Source organism: Letharia lupina (genome assembly GCF_014066315.1).
Source record: "Letharia lupina isolate WasteWater1 chromosome Unknown contig_3, whole genome shotgun sequence".
Lineage (NCBI taxonomy): Eukaryota > Fungi > Ascomycota > Lecanoromycetes > Lecanorales > Parmeliaceae > Letharia > Letharia lupina.
Genome location: NW_023502972.1, coordinates 99,269 through 114,767, shown reverse-complemented (window position 1 = coordinate 114,767; position 15,499 = coordinate 99,269). Strand labels below are relative to the sequence as shown.

Here is a 15,499-nt window from a genome sequence, read left to right as displayed (position 1 = left end):
ATGACGTACATTGACGCCGATTTCACTCTTTTCGGACACATGCTCTCTGCCGAATGAGGGGAAGCCCTTTTTGACTTTCCCATCTTTAGAACATTAAAAAAATACCACTTACATCTATCTCATCTCCGCTTATTCCGCCCTGCTGGTATTCAAGTACCCAAGTGCTTGATTGTAACACTTCATACTGCTACTCGCGCTGAAATGCCGACGAGACTCTTCCCTCTCAAAATTCAACCTCGGATTAATTGGGTCAAGACAAAGAACATTGAACCCCTATCACGGTCAGGGTTAGATGACGACACATACCTCGTCGGCGCCAAAGGGTGGCAGTCCCCGGTGGGTGCACGTCTAAAGGAAAGTGGTGTACACGGGGGCCCATTACCTGAATCTTCTCCCGTCGAAAGAGAAAAATGATAATCGTGCCACGCGCTTACCTCGCTACCCCTCGTCACCACTTGGACCAAACGCGGCACATGATTAAAGAGATGTGACTGGTCAGGCTGCTGGCACACCGTGACATCCGAATCAGGTGTTGACATACGAGTCGCAAATCGTGGTGTGTTGATACCAGGTCTTACTTCAAAGCCTGCTGCGTAGGTCGCGTCCAGAGTACACGTATCATCCTCTGCCCTTTTTTATAGATAATATGCGCCTCATCCTAGAGCTCAGAAGCGACAGCCCCGGGCTGTGCTTTGACACCTCGCTCTCATAAGTCCAGTTACCGCTCCGCGAGTCGCATCTTCATTCTTGCGGTGCGCGTGAAAGTCCCTTCAAAAGAAACGTTGCCGCCAATGTACAAAATCTCATCTCCTTGGTCGTTTGATCGCGCTGCAAGTGTTGCAATCGTACCAGTCGTCCCATCATGAAGTTATCTCCATCCTCGTCTCCCCTCCTCTCCTTCTGCTACTTGCATACCCTGACCCTCGCAGCTCTCTCCGTCGTGAGCCCGCATCCTGCAAACGCAATGGCAACTCTGAACTCTACGTAATCTCCGCCTTCATTCCTCTCTCCCGTTCCCTCTCCTAACACATCCACCCCCAGCACACCGCCCCCCAACCCAGCCCGCCCGCCCCTCGACCCCACCCAACTCCGCGTCCACGGCACCACCACCTCCCTCGTCTTCGGCAAATACACCGCCCCCGTCTCTCCCTTCGACCTCGTCGGCATCGTCGAGAAAGCCCAGTTCGAAATCGTGCAGTCCGTCGTCAAGGCCCGCGGCGATGCGCCCATTGCCCAACCGACGTTCGAATGGCGCCACGGGAGGTTGTATGTGCGTGTGGAACACGAGCTGGCATTGACGTGGTTGGTGATGGCGGAGGCGCTGCATGGGCTGCGGGATTTTGGGGATGAGTATGGGTTTTGGGGGTTGAGCTTTACGGTGCTGGATGATACGGCGGGGGTCGTGGGGAGCGGCAGCGTTGGGGTGGGTTATACGTGAGTCTGGTCTGGGAAGGGGGTGGAAAGTGGGTTCGACGTACATAGGAAGGCCGGCTCGATTCATTGATAGCATATATATATACATACGCGTGAAGGGTAGGACAGGACACTTCCGTAAACTCCAGCATCCTTTGCCATGCTTCTTGCTCGCAGGAATGCCATGGGTACACAATGCAAAGGCGCCCACCGAGCGCTACACCATGAGATTCTCCTTCGCTCAGACCTTCCCCAAACACCTCGCAGCCGCTCCGCTAAGGGCGCCAGCATCCCAATCGCAATTCAAACAATGATCCATCCCAAATCCCACGCTCTTACTTTATTCCCAATCGGCCTCCTCTACCTGCCAGGAACACCCGGATCCAGGTCCCGCCCAATCCGTCTTCACGTCTGTTGACCATCCTGCGGAACATTGACAGTGAGTGCATCAGGATGCAGGAGCCAGGAGCCAGCGCCAGGTCCTGCTCGAGGCCAGGGTCCGTAAGCGCAGCCGTACAGCAGACATTCTCCAACTTCCTCGCCGCGAGTCCAGCACATCGCACCGATCGATAGGAACGGCAGTGAACCCGCAGAAAAGCCCCCTCCCTCAAACAACCTCACCCACACACAGGCGGCAACCGCCACGGATCCTCCCCCTCCCCCAGCACCTCCTCGCTCCACCACGGGTCCCGCCCCCGCTCCATCGGCACCCACTCCACCGGCGCCAGATACGTCCGCAGGTCCACCACGCTCCCGCCCCCGCGCGCCCCGCCCACGACGTCGCCGCCGCCCCTGTTCCGCCGCCGCCGCTCCTGGTACCCCGCGTAGACCTCCCGCACGCGCGCGCGGTCCTTTTCGTACTCGTGCCGGGCGTGCGCGCGGCGGATGGCGGGGCAGAGTTTCAGGGCTAGGTCGGCGAGGTGGGGTTTGGGGCCGTGGGGCGGGGCGCGGGTTGTGGGGGAGGAGGGGCGGGCGCGGGGGCGCTGGAGGGGGGTGGTTGGGAGGAGGGAGGGCATGGTTGGGTGGGGCTAATGGGTGTTGTGGTGGTGGTGGATTGGTGGTGAGGGTTGGTTATTGGTGATGGGGTGTGAATCTTTTGATGTAAGAAGAAGCTACTTGGGCAAAGAGGAGGAAGTGGTGAGTCCATTTTTTTTTCGAAAATGCAGGTTGACGTGGAGATGCAGACCCGGAGAATAAAAGATCTTCAATTTTCAGACCCTCAAAATTCAATTGTATACCATAAATGAGGGGAGGAGGTCCGTGCGGCGTAATCGATGATGTAAAGCTCCCCTAAAGAGTTAGGGTTTCGTAAATCTTAACTCAAAACAGTGATGAGAGATGAACCAATTAGACGGGAGGACGGGCCGTCGAAAGCTTGCCTGCAAAAAGGCTTGTGCCAGGAGCCGGAAAGTAAAGTAGAAATTTAATTCATTATTTGATTGTCCGAAGTTTTAAGGGGGCCATTGAAATCATCATCTCTGCGCTTCCAGTCATTGCTCTCGAGGCGTCTCATGAAGACAAAAGAAGGACCTGCTTTCACATATCACTAATAGGAGTAAAGAGATCAAGATTCAAAGGGTGTTTAATACCGTCAACCTTTCCCTGCATTAATGATTATCGCTGCCGTTGAAGCTCGCTTTCCTCGCCAAACGGAAGGCCAACCGCCTTGAATTATTAGGTAGTCGCACTTCCCCATATGTGGGTATCCCAAAGATCGACCATGATGGCAAAAGAAACTTCTCGAATCCTCATTTTCTCCATACTCCCAAAAATCCCTCCAAGATGGCTAACATACCATAGACCCCAATCATCACGGAAACATCCGTCATCTCGTCCGACACTGGGTATTTGCTGCCTTTTGTCGCACCGGTTCCCTCTTTTATTTCCTCCGCCACCTTCACTCCGTTCGTCACTGCGAGCGCAATCCATACCGCCAAGTTCAAATATTTCCAGCCGAATATCATGCCTTCCAGCCCTTGTGTATAGTGGACCATCGCAGCCCCTACCAGGGTGACGAATGTGAAGGGTAGAAGGCCGATACCCCGGTCTGCGTAGGACAAGCGTACGATCTCGAGGATGCACATGACGATTTGCGCGAAGATGAGGAGGTAGAAGAGTATAGAAAATGCCATGCGGGTTTTGGCGTGCCGACGAGTCCGACCTCCGGTCTCGAGCCGGACGATCTCGACATCTTCGGTGGTTTTGTGGACGGGATAGTGACTGACGTCGGAGGGTCTTGAGGATTGCTGGGAGGCCCGAGTCGAGAGCCTCGTGCCTGTCACTGCGAGAATGACAAGTGCTAAGAGGTATACCCAAGTGCAGAGAGGTACGAGGATGGTGTCGAGGAAGCAGGAGGTGAGCATGTGGCTGTAGAGGTGGGAGAGTGGGCCCTGTCATAGGTAAGCAAGGCGCAGGATCTCAAGTTTTGGATGTCTGCCTACAAAGCCTTCCGGTCGGTTGGTACAAACCATCTCAATCATGTTGGACAGCGACGTTGTTGTAAGTTGCTCGCAAGTCAGTAAAAGGACTGTCGATCTGAGTGACGAGCCTATATATATGAAGATCGTCGCCACCGCCTTCTCACATTACTTTATTGAAAGAGCGGGACGGTCCTCAGCCGACCAAACCAGCTACTTTAGGTACTTTATTGTCATTCCCGAAAAGAGCAGCACGCGCCTATTCTTGGATGGGTGCGTCAAGCAATCGCTGGAAAGAATTGCAAACGAGATAACGGTAAACCCAGAGATTCTCGGACCCGACTCGCTAGTCTCAAATCGGATACTCGTATCGACCCGGATATGCACTCGACAAAATTCGAACCTTAACAATAATAACTCATCCTTCCCCAACAACAGTGCGGAAAATAATTGAAAAAGAATTGTAGCGCATAGAATACGACTTCTGAAGGGTCAAATGTTTTTGGATCCGATATTGTATTAGGGGCTATCAACGTTGCTATTGCGAGTCAGATAGTTGAAAAGTCGATACGGGGATTTTACGAGAAGCAGAAAGTTATGCGCGAAATCGTGCCAAGATCTGCAAGCAGACACGTTTCGCTACTTCAATGAAAGAAAGTCACCATTGCACTTGCAGCTCCGTAGCTGCAAGTACACGGTCAAAAAGTTGGAACTTGGAAGCTGTAGAGCTGTAGCTCATGCTTTCGTTCATACTACAGCTTGCTACTATCTGACTTGCAGTAGTGACTTCGATAGTGCCTATCGACAAAGTTTTATGCTAGTGTAATAGATATCGAGCCTGTATTTCTTACACTATTGTATAATTCCATCAATCCGACTTCAATTTCAAGTGTCCTTGAAGATTTGGAGATCGCATTCTATATCTTATAATCTTTTTTATTCTATTTTTTCTTATATCGTTGTGGAACGATGAATTATAGAGGTTCGAATTTGGAGAGTGCATATGCGGGTAAAGTAGATAGGAGTAACGGAGCCGCCGGGGCCGGAACCGCCAGGGTCTCGAAAAGTCAGCGCTAGTACCGGCGGTATCATTCATTGGACAGCATCAGACTCACGGACAGATTGTAGGACTTTGTGCACAACGAGGCTTCTTCTCAGCCACCATTCGTCTAACCTCAAGAGTCACGGTGAAACACATGCTTTGATTGATTCATGGTCATGGTCGCTCCCGAAATCGTCCGGGCATCGAATGCCAAATTGAAGAACCTGCCTCCAGGATTGGTAGCGGTCTTTGGTATATCCCCTCCAAGTGTCGGTAGAGCACAAGCTGAGAGTCTGTGTAGTTGGTGCTACAAGTGGTATTGGTGAAAGCACCCTAAAGCAATTCTGCCGTCACACGATCAAGCCACGTGTCTATTTTGTAGGAAGGTGGGTTTCCTCAAAGCCCCGACTGTCGTGAGATAAGACTATGTCAATGTGACCTGACCACGTGGCTATCTAGAAGCCAAGATGCGGCCGGTCGAATCATCTCAGAGCTCAAGACCATCCAACCGGATGCCGAGACCACCTTCATCCGGAAAGACCTTACCCTCCTCAAGAACGTAGACGAAGTCTGCGATGAGATCAAAGCGAGAGAGGCGAATCTTAACCTACTGTTCATGTCACAGGGGACGATGTCCTTGAAAGGTCGAGATGGTAAGTCTCCTCATCTCGTGTCCTCAGTACCGGCCCAACATCATGTGTTGACGACACGCTTGGCAGAGACTTCCGAAGGCCTCGACAAAAAGCTAACAACAAACTACTACTCCCGCATGCGCTTTACCCAACAGCTCCTTCCACTCCTCGAGTCCGCCTCCCCACAGCTGTCCCGTGTGGTCTCGGTGCTAGCCCCTGGCGAAGAAGCCCTCCTGGATTTTGACAATCTCGACCTCAAGCGGGATTTCTCACTCCGGAAAGCGGCGGCACACGCGATCACCATGACCGACTTCACCTTCGAGGAAATGGCAAAGAAGACCCCGAGCGTGTCGTTCGTGCACGCGTATCCCGGCGCCGTCAAGACCGGCTTTGCAAAGGAGGCCGGATTCGCGGTCAGAGCCGCTAGCCAGGTAGCCCTTGCCCTGCTCTCGCCCTGGACCGTAGGGATCGAGGAGAGCGGGGAGAGGCATCTGTTTGCCGCGACCAGTGCGGCCTATCCGCCACGTGCGGGCCAGAAGTGCGGTGTAGAGGTTCGCGAGGGTGAGGTGAAGAAGGGCAGTGCCGGGCAGGTGGGCAGTGGTGCCTATCTGATCGGGTCGGACGGAGATGTAAGGGCTAATGAGAAGGTGCTGAAGGAGATGAGGAGTCAGGATGCCGGAGCGAAGGTTTGGGAGCATACGATGGAGATGTTTGAGCGTGTGAGGGGTCCTTGAGTGATATCAAGGCAATCAGGCTGCAAGTACAAACATTGTTTCTGCCTCTCTTGCCGCATAAGTTGTCCTTCTCATCGTCGATTACATCACCTTCGAGCGAGCAAGCCTTTCACTCTGAATCCTTAGTCCTCCGGTCTTGTATCTCTCTCTTTTCTCCACCGCAGTCGTCCCCGCCCAGCCTCCGAATGCAAATCTCTCCGCCGAGCCAAAAGTTCAAACACAATCCCCCCCCACCCTCACCACCACCGCCGCGCATAACACAGAACCACGCATCACACCTTGCCCGAGCCCCTCATCCCATGATTGCATTGTTTTCGGTCGGTTTGCCACCGTCACAGACCGTCTTCATGTATCCCACGTTGAGCTTTGAGCACTCTACCAGTCTGGATTTATCACGATTCCGTCGAGAGGGCGCCACAGTCTTTCCTTCCTTCCTTCCTTCCTTCCTGTCGCAGCCCTTAGATTCCGTGCGTGAAACCGCCACCAACCCACAGAGATGGTATAATATCTATCATTATCATTGAGAACAGAGTTACCATCATCATCCGTATCCGTCATCGTGTCGATCATGCTTAGGCCAATCGTCGAGTGTTGTAGATTCTCCCTCCTTGGTGACCGGTTCGAGACCCATATAGCACTTCCTCCGTTATCCTCCTCCTCCTCCTCCTCCTCCTCCTTCTTGCTCCGACCAGTGCTCGCTCCACCGCCTTCATCGTTATTAAAACTTGTCGCTGGAGGGCACCGAGGCCCGTCCAGGGAGGAGAAGGCGGTGTGTATAGTACACGACCGGTGCCAAGTTGTGGCATGTTCGTGCCAAAGGGAAAATGGCGTCCCTACGTTTTCAAGGGATGGAGACGAATGTCGGCGGCAGAGTCGGGGTCTCGCCGCGTTCGCGTTTGTGGCTTTCCTTTTCCCTGCTTTGGCTTTCCCGCTCGGAGACTCAGAGGGTAGGATGAGGTGGTTGATTCCCGACCTGCCCATTCACGCTCTGTCCGGGTTGCGGTTTCGGCCCAGGCTACGTGTTTTGTCCTTGTGGCGTCCCGTTTCTTGGGGGGGGAGGGAGTGGTTCTGCAGCCGTGTTCCGCTGCTGTTGCACGTTCGGTGTGGGTCCAGACGGTATTGCTTGACTTCGCTGCAGGTATCGTTGCGGGGCCTATCCTGGCGCGGTTGAAACTTTTTGGACCTTGACCGGTTGGTATACTTTGCGGCCGTTTGCGTGTTCGATGGAGATTCTTGCCCTCGTGCTCGCTTCGGACCTTTGGTATTGTGGGTGGACGCCTCCTCTCGGGAAGACATCCAGTTGGCGTCCGTCTCTCGCTTCCTTTTCGAGCTATCAGTCATTTCTCAATCGGTGGTCTTTTCGTTCCTTTCGCTCTTCCAACATCTTCATGGCTTCCTGTAGATACGAATGTTGCCTTTTCTCTCGGATACCCACAAGGGTCCTGGGGCCGATCTGGAGCCATACCGGGTTAGGGAAGCCGTACCAGGTTAGGGAAGCCGTACCCACTGTAGTCGACATCTTCTGGCAATGGGCAGCCACGGATCAGGTACGCCGATGTTGCCGTTATTTGCATGGATCAACATTGCCCGCAAGCTTGCGGCATTGCGGGCCCCGACCCTGTTGAGGAAGCACGCGGATGTTGAGTCTTTGAGCAGGAAAGGACCTTCAGCCCGCCAACACTCGTCCTTGTATTTAAATGTGTTGTTGCACTGTTCAGAAAGGTCGTGGGCCAAAGCAACTTCATCCCTGGCACCTTGTGGCAGGTAGGAGTTGAAGACAATTTTCTCATATAATAAAGAAATAGCTTCGGCGTGGATGGCTTTGTAGGAGGAAACAATGGCGGGGTAGGTCCGGGAAGGGACGGGTTGCTATGAAGACCAGGGAAATGTCACCGTAGAAGGTTTCATGCCTCCTGGTTTGTTATCACGATGCTCGATTATGGGAGTCGGAACCAAATCCTTATAAGGGCCTATAAGGGGTCTGGCTGGCTAGGACACTGATTGTACGGTTAAGAGGAGATAGCCATAAATTTGAAGACAAATCCCCGAATCGACTATCAGCTGTCTGGTGCAAGCGCAAGTACTTGGTCGACTCACCTGGTGGCAGATCTAGAACTCCAAGTGCGGTATGTCGAAGGTCAGAAGTATCTGATAGCAAAGGATTCTATGTGATTTAGGAACAGTGTCTCTGGCAACTCAGTGTGTAGAACCTCTCAGTTGACTGAAGCCTTGGAGCACGAGGCACTGATCCAAGGGCGTTGAGATAGTCGTAGTCATCGTGTGTTAGCCTACCTCGAGTGCTGGATCTACATCAGTTGAGGCCATGTGAGAATGGTCTTCGTGAAATTTTGTCTGTCGCTGTGACTCAATGTTGTGTACGCGGATGTTCTGGTGCCTTCTCTTCTGCTAGCATTGATAATCGCAGAGAAGCTTTCATCAAGAGTTCATTCCTTCGGAGACTCGTGAGACCAAGTGCAAGATAAACGCCGTCCCAAATCTATTCCCGACGACTTGATAGTGATTGTTGAGATGGTAAAGAAGGTGGAATTCTGGAGGGAGTGTTACATGGAGTTGATAGCGTATGTAGAAACTCAATCAATTGACAGCTCTTATCATGATCGAAATTGTATTAGAGTCATTCCGAAGTATCTATCGAAGTATCTTTCGGAACGACACAGGCGGGATGCATCAAGTACCACACGGGGGCCCCATGTTCTCAATGCCTAGAGGCCTCAAGATTCAAGCACAGGCTAATAGTATCTGTACGTTGTGTCAGTACACCCTACGCACTACTCGAGGGTGACCAAATGGGTGGTCTGCACTGAGGGCCCGCAGAGATCGTAAAATGTACTTGCTACCATACAATCGACAACAAAAGCTCCAATCACAAATCGTGTAATCAATGAATTATTCTAGTCGCCTAAATAAAGAAGCATGAGCGCACGTGGAGCCATCGAAGAAGTATCCGAGTCCAAATTTCCGCCTCAGAGCACTTTATCTCGTCACCCCCAAGACGCACTTGGTGGAATCTCAACGCCAAAGCGTGCCCAAAGCATCCCCAGTCGTTCTACCATCACTGACTCGGATCGTCTAAACTCAGAGCAAGTCTATTCCCACTAGCGCCGTTTTCCATGCCTATCTCTCTTCAGGCGTTTCACCAGCTCGTGACTCGATATTCGGTCTCGCGGATCCCATCGCAAACATTCCATCATGCAGTCATTCAGCTCGAGGGAATAGGAGTTCGGCAGTAGCGTTGGCCTCCTAGCTGCTGGTTGGCTCTCCCATTCTTTTTGTGAGAACCTTGCCGGACGTGGAGTGATAGGAGGTCGTCTGTAACCCATCCAATGGATAATTGCGCCTAAACCCCATATATCACCTGCCGTACTATGGTGTGGCAATTCTGGACCTTGCCAGCACCGCATGAGCATGGCTTCTGTGTGCGGCTTCAACGTGGCCGCCCCGAAGTCCCCTAATTTGAGATTAGGCCAAGGAGCTGCGTGACGGTACTTCTGCTCGAGGAAGATATTATCGGGCTTGACGTCCCGGTGGACTACCAACTGTGAGCCAGCATTGTGCACTACATCCAGGGCTTCGGCAATCTGGATGAAGCAATGCCAGATGAAGTCCTCGGAAAGCCTGCCATACTGGGTAACGGCATGCTTCAAATCTCCTCCTCGGCAGTACTCAAACAGTTCGATCAGATAGTCATCGTTGCGCGGGGATGGTGTGAACCAGAAAGTAATCAACTTCACGACCCGTCTACTAGGAGGTAGGACGTCATTTAAAATTATCGCTTCTAGGGGACTGCTGTTGATCTTTGTGTACCAGTCTACCTGCTTGCGAACCGCAAGTTCGCCGTCGCTCTTTCGTTCCACCAGTTTGCATCTCCCTTGCGCACCTTCTCCAATCGTTCGGAGCACACGCCATTTCTCCAAGTGGTTTCCTCTTACAGGCATACTCTCGAACAAAGTATCTATTGACGAGGCCTTGTTGTTGTGTTCATGGAGATGGCTTCGCTGGTAGAGATAAATCTTAGTGGAGACAGTCTGCAAATAGAAATTGCGTATTTTCGAAGATCGAAGCTGACGGTAGAAGGTGGAAATTGTTCTGGGGAAGGGATTCGAAAAGTGTTTTAAATGTGATAGAGGAAAAGTGTTATGGTTTTGGGAGTTTTAAGTAAAGTATCTAGAAGGTATTTGGGGTTTCAATAGGACAAGGCGAAAGTGCTGTAACTTCCAGAGTGTCAAGGACCGAGAAGGTCATTTGGGTCTAAATAGGACCGATGCAAAGTGTTATGGTTTTCTAAGTGTTAAGTACTTGTTTTATAGATGCCGAAAACGATTTACCACTAGGGCAGAATTTTTGCCACAGTTGAAGAAGGAATTTGTCACTTCTGAATTGACGTACCCGATAAAGAAAAGTGACAAACTCAGCAAAGGGCGAAATAACACAATATACAATACGAGGGTCGCATCTGTGCGGAGCGTATCAGTTATGTGTATAATAGAGGACCCAAGAGACTCAACAGGGTGACTGGCGGGAAAGAAATTGCCGGACTGCTTCCTGATGAGACTCATCTTGGGGAAAACGAAGGTAGGGGTTGTCTGTTATGAAATATGCATCGACCGACCTCCTGCATGAATATCAATGACCCGAGAAGGATTGGTATGTTGGCTGACGTGGTAGATGGAAAGTTCATAATTCGAACAGGGTTGACCTTGCTAGGATATTGAGACTTCTTTCCTAAAGGCACATAGAAGCTCCTTAGGAAAGACCTTGAAGGGCTTCTCTATGAGTGCGCTCTGATACCAACCGCGACCGATGAGTATCACGTTTCGACTCACAGTAAATCAGGAAGCATGTGGCGACAACTGAAGCATGTCAGCGAAAAGAGGAAAATTATCCACGTCAACTTCCGGATAATCCATCATATGGTATGAAATGGTCGAACTTCTTGCATCATTAACGTTAGAATTCTCATCTTGTTCAATCTAACGACGATCTAGAACACCTAACATGCCAAGCAAACGATATGATTGTGTACAATGTCACGAGTCCGTGATGACGGAAGCTACCTCTGCGTTGTCCCCTTCTGCAATCACTCACTCCAATCCGGGGACCACAACCCGCTATAAGGATTCCACGTCTCTCCATCCTCACGATGCACCTGCCATCTCTGGCTGTTATTCAAGCCACTATACTCACGCCCAAAGTCCATCCCCAAAGCTCCTCTTCTCTCCATCTCTCGGAAGAGCGCCTCCTCTTGCTCGGCGCTGAGCGGCTGGAGCAGATCCTCCGATGATGACGGAAATCGATCACGAGCACCGGAATCCCGGAGAATCGAGTATACTATGGTCTCCCTGAAAGACAGTGTCCGAAAGGCGGTCGCTAAAGCCTGAACAACCTTATCCAGATGCTGAGGGTCTCCTTCCTCGGGATTGATTGACTCAGATCCGCTGAGTTGTAAGTAGGGGTATGGCGACCAATGACTCACGCTCGCTCCTGGAGGCGGTACTCTGGGTGTTGTGATGACCGCCCTGGCACGTCGAATACTTTCTTGGTACTGTTCGGTGGTAGTCTGAAAGAACTCAGGCCACCAACCCCGTACTCGGTCTTGCGTATACTCCTCCATCGCCTCCATTTGCGGCACTTCTTGCCCTGGTCGTGGAGGTTGGCCAGCTTCCCCAACCATGCGCAGAACATCCAGGAAGAAGACGCCTAGATTCGCTCTACGGGGATGATTCGTTCTGCCGCTGGGTCCATGCCAGTCATCTTCTTCGTCCTCCAAGTCATCTTCCTCCTGCTCAATTGTTCCATGCTCCATATATGGCCGAGGTTGGGCTGGGAAGAATGCCCTTCTGCAAGCTGGGCATGAGTTTCTGGCCTCTTCATTGGGAGACAACCATATTCGAATACACTGAGCGCCGACGTGGTGACCACAGGGCAGGCGAACCACGACTTCCACAGCACCATCATCCTCTAGATTGGTTCCATACACCTCCAGGCAAATCATGCATCTGCTTTCCGATGGTAAGGTTTCGAAGTTGACTTGAGGAAGCCCATCAAGAAAGATTTGGGCCATGGCGGAGCAATCCACTGTTGATGTCAGGGTTTCGGTATTTCTGAAAAGGAGTTGGGGGTACCCTGTTGATTATTAACAACAGCATAGGACTTCACGGATCAGGTGAATGGTACAGCTCAGGAAAAGTGTTGTCGGTCTGTGTTAATCATACAATGGAGGCCATGGACGCACAAAGAGGAAAACCACGGATAGTACTGGAAGCGCCTATTGTCATTGTCACTGTACGAGATCTGCGTATCCGAGAATGGCGTTGATTTCCTTTTGCCTTGGGAGAGACATGGTTTACGGTTTTGGGCCGTCTTGCCATTCTCCTTTGCACTGCTGCCGCTCTTTCGCTGAACGTTTGACACCACTAAGGAACTTGGCGTGTCAATGGAAGACTAGACAGATTGTGGTATTAAAATTTCTCGGCGTCACATGCTCATACATCGTATGTGGATAATCTATCCAGGGAACAGCAAATAGATGTGCTGGACACAAACAGCATCCAAACGGTGGGGATGCCTCAGCTGGCTGCCAGCAACATACTACGGGACCAATGAGACATATCCAGGCATCAGCACCAAGCTGAAATCCCAACGCCGCACATCCGTGTTATTTGACGGCTTTCCTTTTCCAACGCTCATTACGGGCGAAGTAGCTTGGTTGATTCTACTTTCGTAGACCTTTATAGTCACACCCGGACAAGTCGTTGATCTCGCCAGGTATAATGTGGATCCGCTGACTTGCTCTGCTATGGCAAAGCGTTACTTGATCGAAAAAGGCAAACGCTAAATACTACCACCTATCCGGGGACAAAGGTTCACGTTTTAAGCGTCTCGCAAATGTTGGCTTCCTGTTTTCTTGTCGTGGTTTCGTCGCTTTGTTCTTGAGGCGCGAATATGAACAAGTAGATCAGCAATGAGCGTGAGTTGAACAAACTGGTGTTATGTTGTGAAACACCACCGGGCTTTTTCTGCAATCTGGTTGGCCGGGTCGTTCTTCCTCTCGTCATTGTCGAGGCAGTCATAGATACCGGGAATTATTCCCACTGGAGCCAGGACACTGCGCAGGCAAAGATCCGTGGCAAGCAGGCATTCTGGGCACCTGGAGAAGTGATAGCATGTGCGAATGAATCATCAGCCCGGGACCGAGATACGAGACCGGCGTGTCTTTTTCTGCGAGAATGGTAAGCAGCAGAGCGCGATGAGTGGAGATTGATTGTTAACGTGAATACTCGGGTTACGGGTCTCTTATTTTACCCCTCGAGTCTTTCCCAGTACCTGGCCCTGAGAGATCCATTGGTACTCGTGATCTGGCTCTCGCTTGGGAGTCGGCGCATCAGTAGACCGCTTCGCAGAGCGGAGACGACGCCAAAAGTCATGTGAAATCAACAGGAACAGAGAGTGTATTCGATGCGGAATACGTCAGGTTCGGAGCTATCTCTTTTACTGCGGCAGCAGTTTGGAACCGAAAACTTCACGACGGGACGGATAGGTCCAGTGACCTAGAATGCAGCAACGGCGTAGAGCCTTGACGATGCCAAAGACTGGTTGTCGCGCTCAAGACTTCTTTTCTTGGATCCATTCATTGAGGACCTGAAGCGCTTTCTTTGTTTGAGTTGAATAAGATTCGGTTTGGAGATTTGATTGAGACATGTAAGATGATCCTTTGTTCTCCAACAACAGTATCTTCGACCTAGTAGGCGAGAAAGAACGTACCTTAGTTCTAAAAAAGTTCCTTGTGCCTTTGATGAAGCGGCATTCTGTATCTGCTACGAAAATCTCATATGATCTGTTCTCAATTCCTCCTTGTACCGGTAATTATTCTCTCAGTCACAACATCAGTATAGTAAGTATTAGACGACGAAAATGGATGCTTTGCCTTTGCGACAAGCTGGAACACAAAACTCTCAACCGCAGCGGCTTCCTTTTCATAAAGCAGGGCACTCTCAAACCACCATCGATTTGTACCTCAGACCTATCGCGAAAGTCAAACAGGGCCAGAATGACATACGTAATTACTTTTCTCCGGTGGCCAGGACCAGTTCAGTTCCAAAAGGCGAGTCTAGATCTCCTGCAAAGGTGCTAGTCACTCCAAAACCAAGTCATGGAAATAATGGCGTAGGCCCATTTCACACGCCAAGTCCGAGCCCGAGTCTCCAATCCCCTGTGGAGAGCACACCATGCATTCCTGAGAGCCAACAAACCAACAAAAGAGCACCCGATATCCCCGTTAGAGTACGAAAACACAACCATGTCAAGTCCGCAGTGCTGCCGAGATTTGACCCCTTTTTCGACAACGACGAGTTCCCGCATTCCACATCCCCAATGGCACCTAGGGTCACTGACGTTGTGCGCCATTCGCTTGTCCCGAAACCTTTGAACATCAAAATGCCTCCCCCCACAGACGAGGCTAGTAGATCTCCAAGCCAGACCACTTCTTCGCCTTCGAGTGTGGGAGATGCTGATACCGCCTCCCTTGACGGGGAAGGGCGAGAAGCTCCAAGCTTCAAGCAGACGTATATGGGCGTCCATTCTCGCCAAAACACGATTGATAGCCCTCTCAGCCCTCTCATGGCATTGCGTGATCCTAGCCCAAAGCCATTGCGCCAGCGTGTGGATCGCCCTGCCGCTCTGAGATCCGTTACTGCGCCAGAATTGTTAGAGCCCTGTTCTACTGACAGCATTATTTACTTTCTCCCGGAGATTTCGCCAACTTCAGACGCATCGGCAGATGAACGAGAGCCTTTGATGGGGGTCAGCAATTCGAGGACGAAAACCAAAACTTCGATTCGAGACGTATTCAGACGCAAGAGGCAGGCTGTGAAACTTGGAAATGTTAGTCCTGCCCAGAAAGGTAGGAGGGAAGATGTGCTGAAGGAGAAAGCTGTGACGGTTTCCCCAGGTATGCGAAGACGCGATGCATTGATGATCGAGGTTTGTTACTGACTTGCGCAGGACTGCAACGGTATTATGACTATCTTGCATCTCAAAAAGACGCAGCTCCTGTCAAAGAGAAAGGGAGAGAAATGGAAAATGTAGATCATAGCAAAAAGAATGAGGAGAGTGTGCCCTCAGGACGCTCCGAGTCGGGATCGTCCAGCAAGAAGAAGAAGAAGAAGAAGGGAAAAGGGTTGCTTAGGTTGATGGAGGCTTACTCGAAACATGTAGAAGGGCTACAGATGATACAGTAAACGC

At 51.2% G+C, this 15,499-nt stretch overlaps 7 protein-coding genes across 7 annotated transcripts; 3 read left to right on the top strand and 4 right to left on the bottom strand.

The window, feature by feature from the left end:
- Positions 1-862: 862 nt before the first annotated feature.
- Positions 863-1,438, top strand: HO133_006955 (uncharacterized protein; the record flags this gene model as incomplete). The annotated part of the gene is made up of 2 exons (XM_037297851.1): positions 863-984; positions 1,042-1,438. 2 exons carry the CDS (start codon positions 863-865, stop codon positions 1,436-1,438), a joined length of 519 nt encoding a protein of 172 aa, XP_037156486.1.
- Positions 1,439-3,161: 1,723 nt separating this feature from the next.
- On the bottom strand, positions 3,162-3,893 carry HO133_006954 (uncharacterized protein; the record flags this gene model as incomplete). Its single annotated transcript, XM_037297850.1, has 2 exons — positions 3,162-3,803; positions 3,855-3,893. 2 exons carry the CDS (start codon positions 3,891-3,893, stop codon positions 3,162-3,164), a joined length of 681 nt encoding a protein of 226 aa, XP_037156485.1.
- Positions 3,894-5,042: 1,149 nt separating this feature from the next.
- Positions 5,043-6,238, top strand: HO133_006953 (uncharacterized protein; the record flags this gene model as incomplete). Its single annotated transcript, XM_037297849.1, has 4 exons — positions 5,043-5,124; positions 5,174-5,258; positions 5,332-5,525; positions 5,592-6,238. The coding sequence occupies 4 exons, from the start codon at positions 5,043-5,045 to the stop codon at positions 6,236-6,238; spliced, it is 1,008 nt and encodes a 335-aa protein (XP_037156484.1).
- Positions 6,239-6,613: 375 nt separating this feature from the next.
- Positions 6,614-7,579, bottom strand: HO133_006952 (uncharacterized protein; the record flags this gene model as incomplete). The annotated part of the gene is made up of 2 exons (XM_037297848.1): positions 6,614-6,962; positions 7,422-7,579. 2 exons carry the CDS (start codon positions 7,577-7,579, stop codon positions 6,614-6,616), a joined length of 507 nt encoding a protein of 168 aa, XP_037156483.1.
- Positions 7,580-9,354: 1,775 nt separating this feature from the next.
- On the bottom strand, positions 9,355-10,194 carry HO133_006951 (uncharacterized protein; the record flags this gene model as incomplete). The annotated part of the gene is made up of 1 exon (XM_037297847.1): positions 9,355-10,194. One exon carries the CDS (start codon positions 10,192-10,194, stop codon positions 9,355-9,357), a length of 840 nt encoding a protein of 279 aa, XP_037156482.1.
- A 1,142-nt stretch (positions 10,195-11,336) lies between these two features.
- On the bottom strand, positions 11,337-12,320 carry HO133_006950 (uncharacterized protein; the record flags this gene model as incomplete). The annotated part of the gene is made up of 1 exon (XM_037297846.1): positions 11,337-12,320. One exon carries the CDS (start codon positions 12,318-12,320, stop codon positions 11,337-11,339), a length of 984 nt encoding a protein of 327 aa, XP_037156481.1.
- A 1,850-nt stretch (positions 12,321-14,170) lies between these two features.
- Positions 14,171-15,495, top strand: HO133_006949 (uncharacterized protein; the record flags this gene model as incomplete). The annotated part of the gene is made up of 2 exons (XM_037297845.1): positions 14,171-15,206; positions 15,260-15,495. The coding sequence occupies 2 exons, from the start codon at positions 14,171-14,173 to the stop codon at positions 15,493-15,495; spliced, it is 1,272 nt and encodes a 423-aa protein (XP_037156480.1).
- Positions 15,496-15,499: the final 4 nt, after the last annotated feature.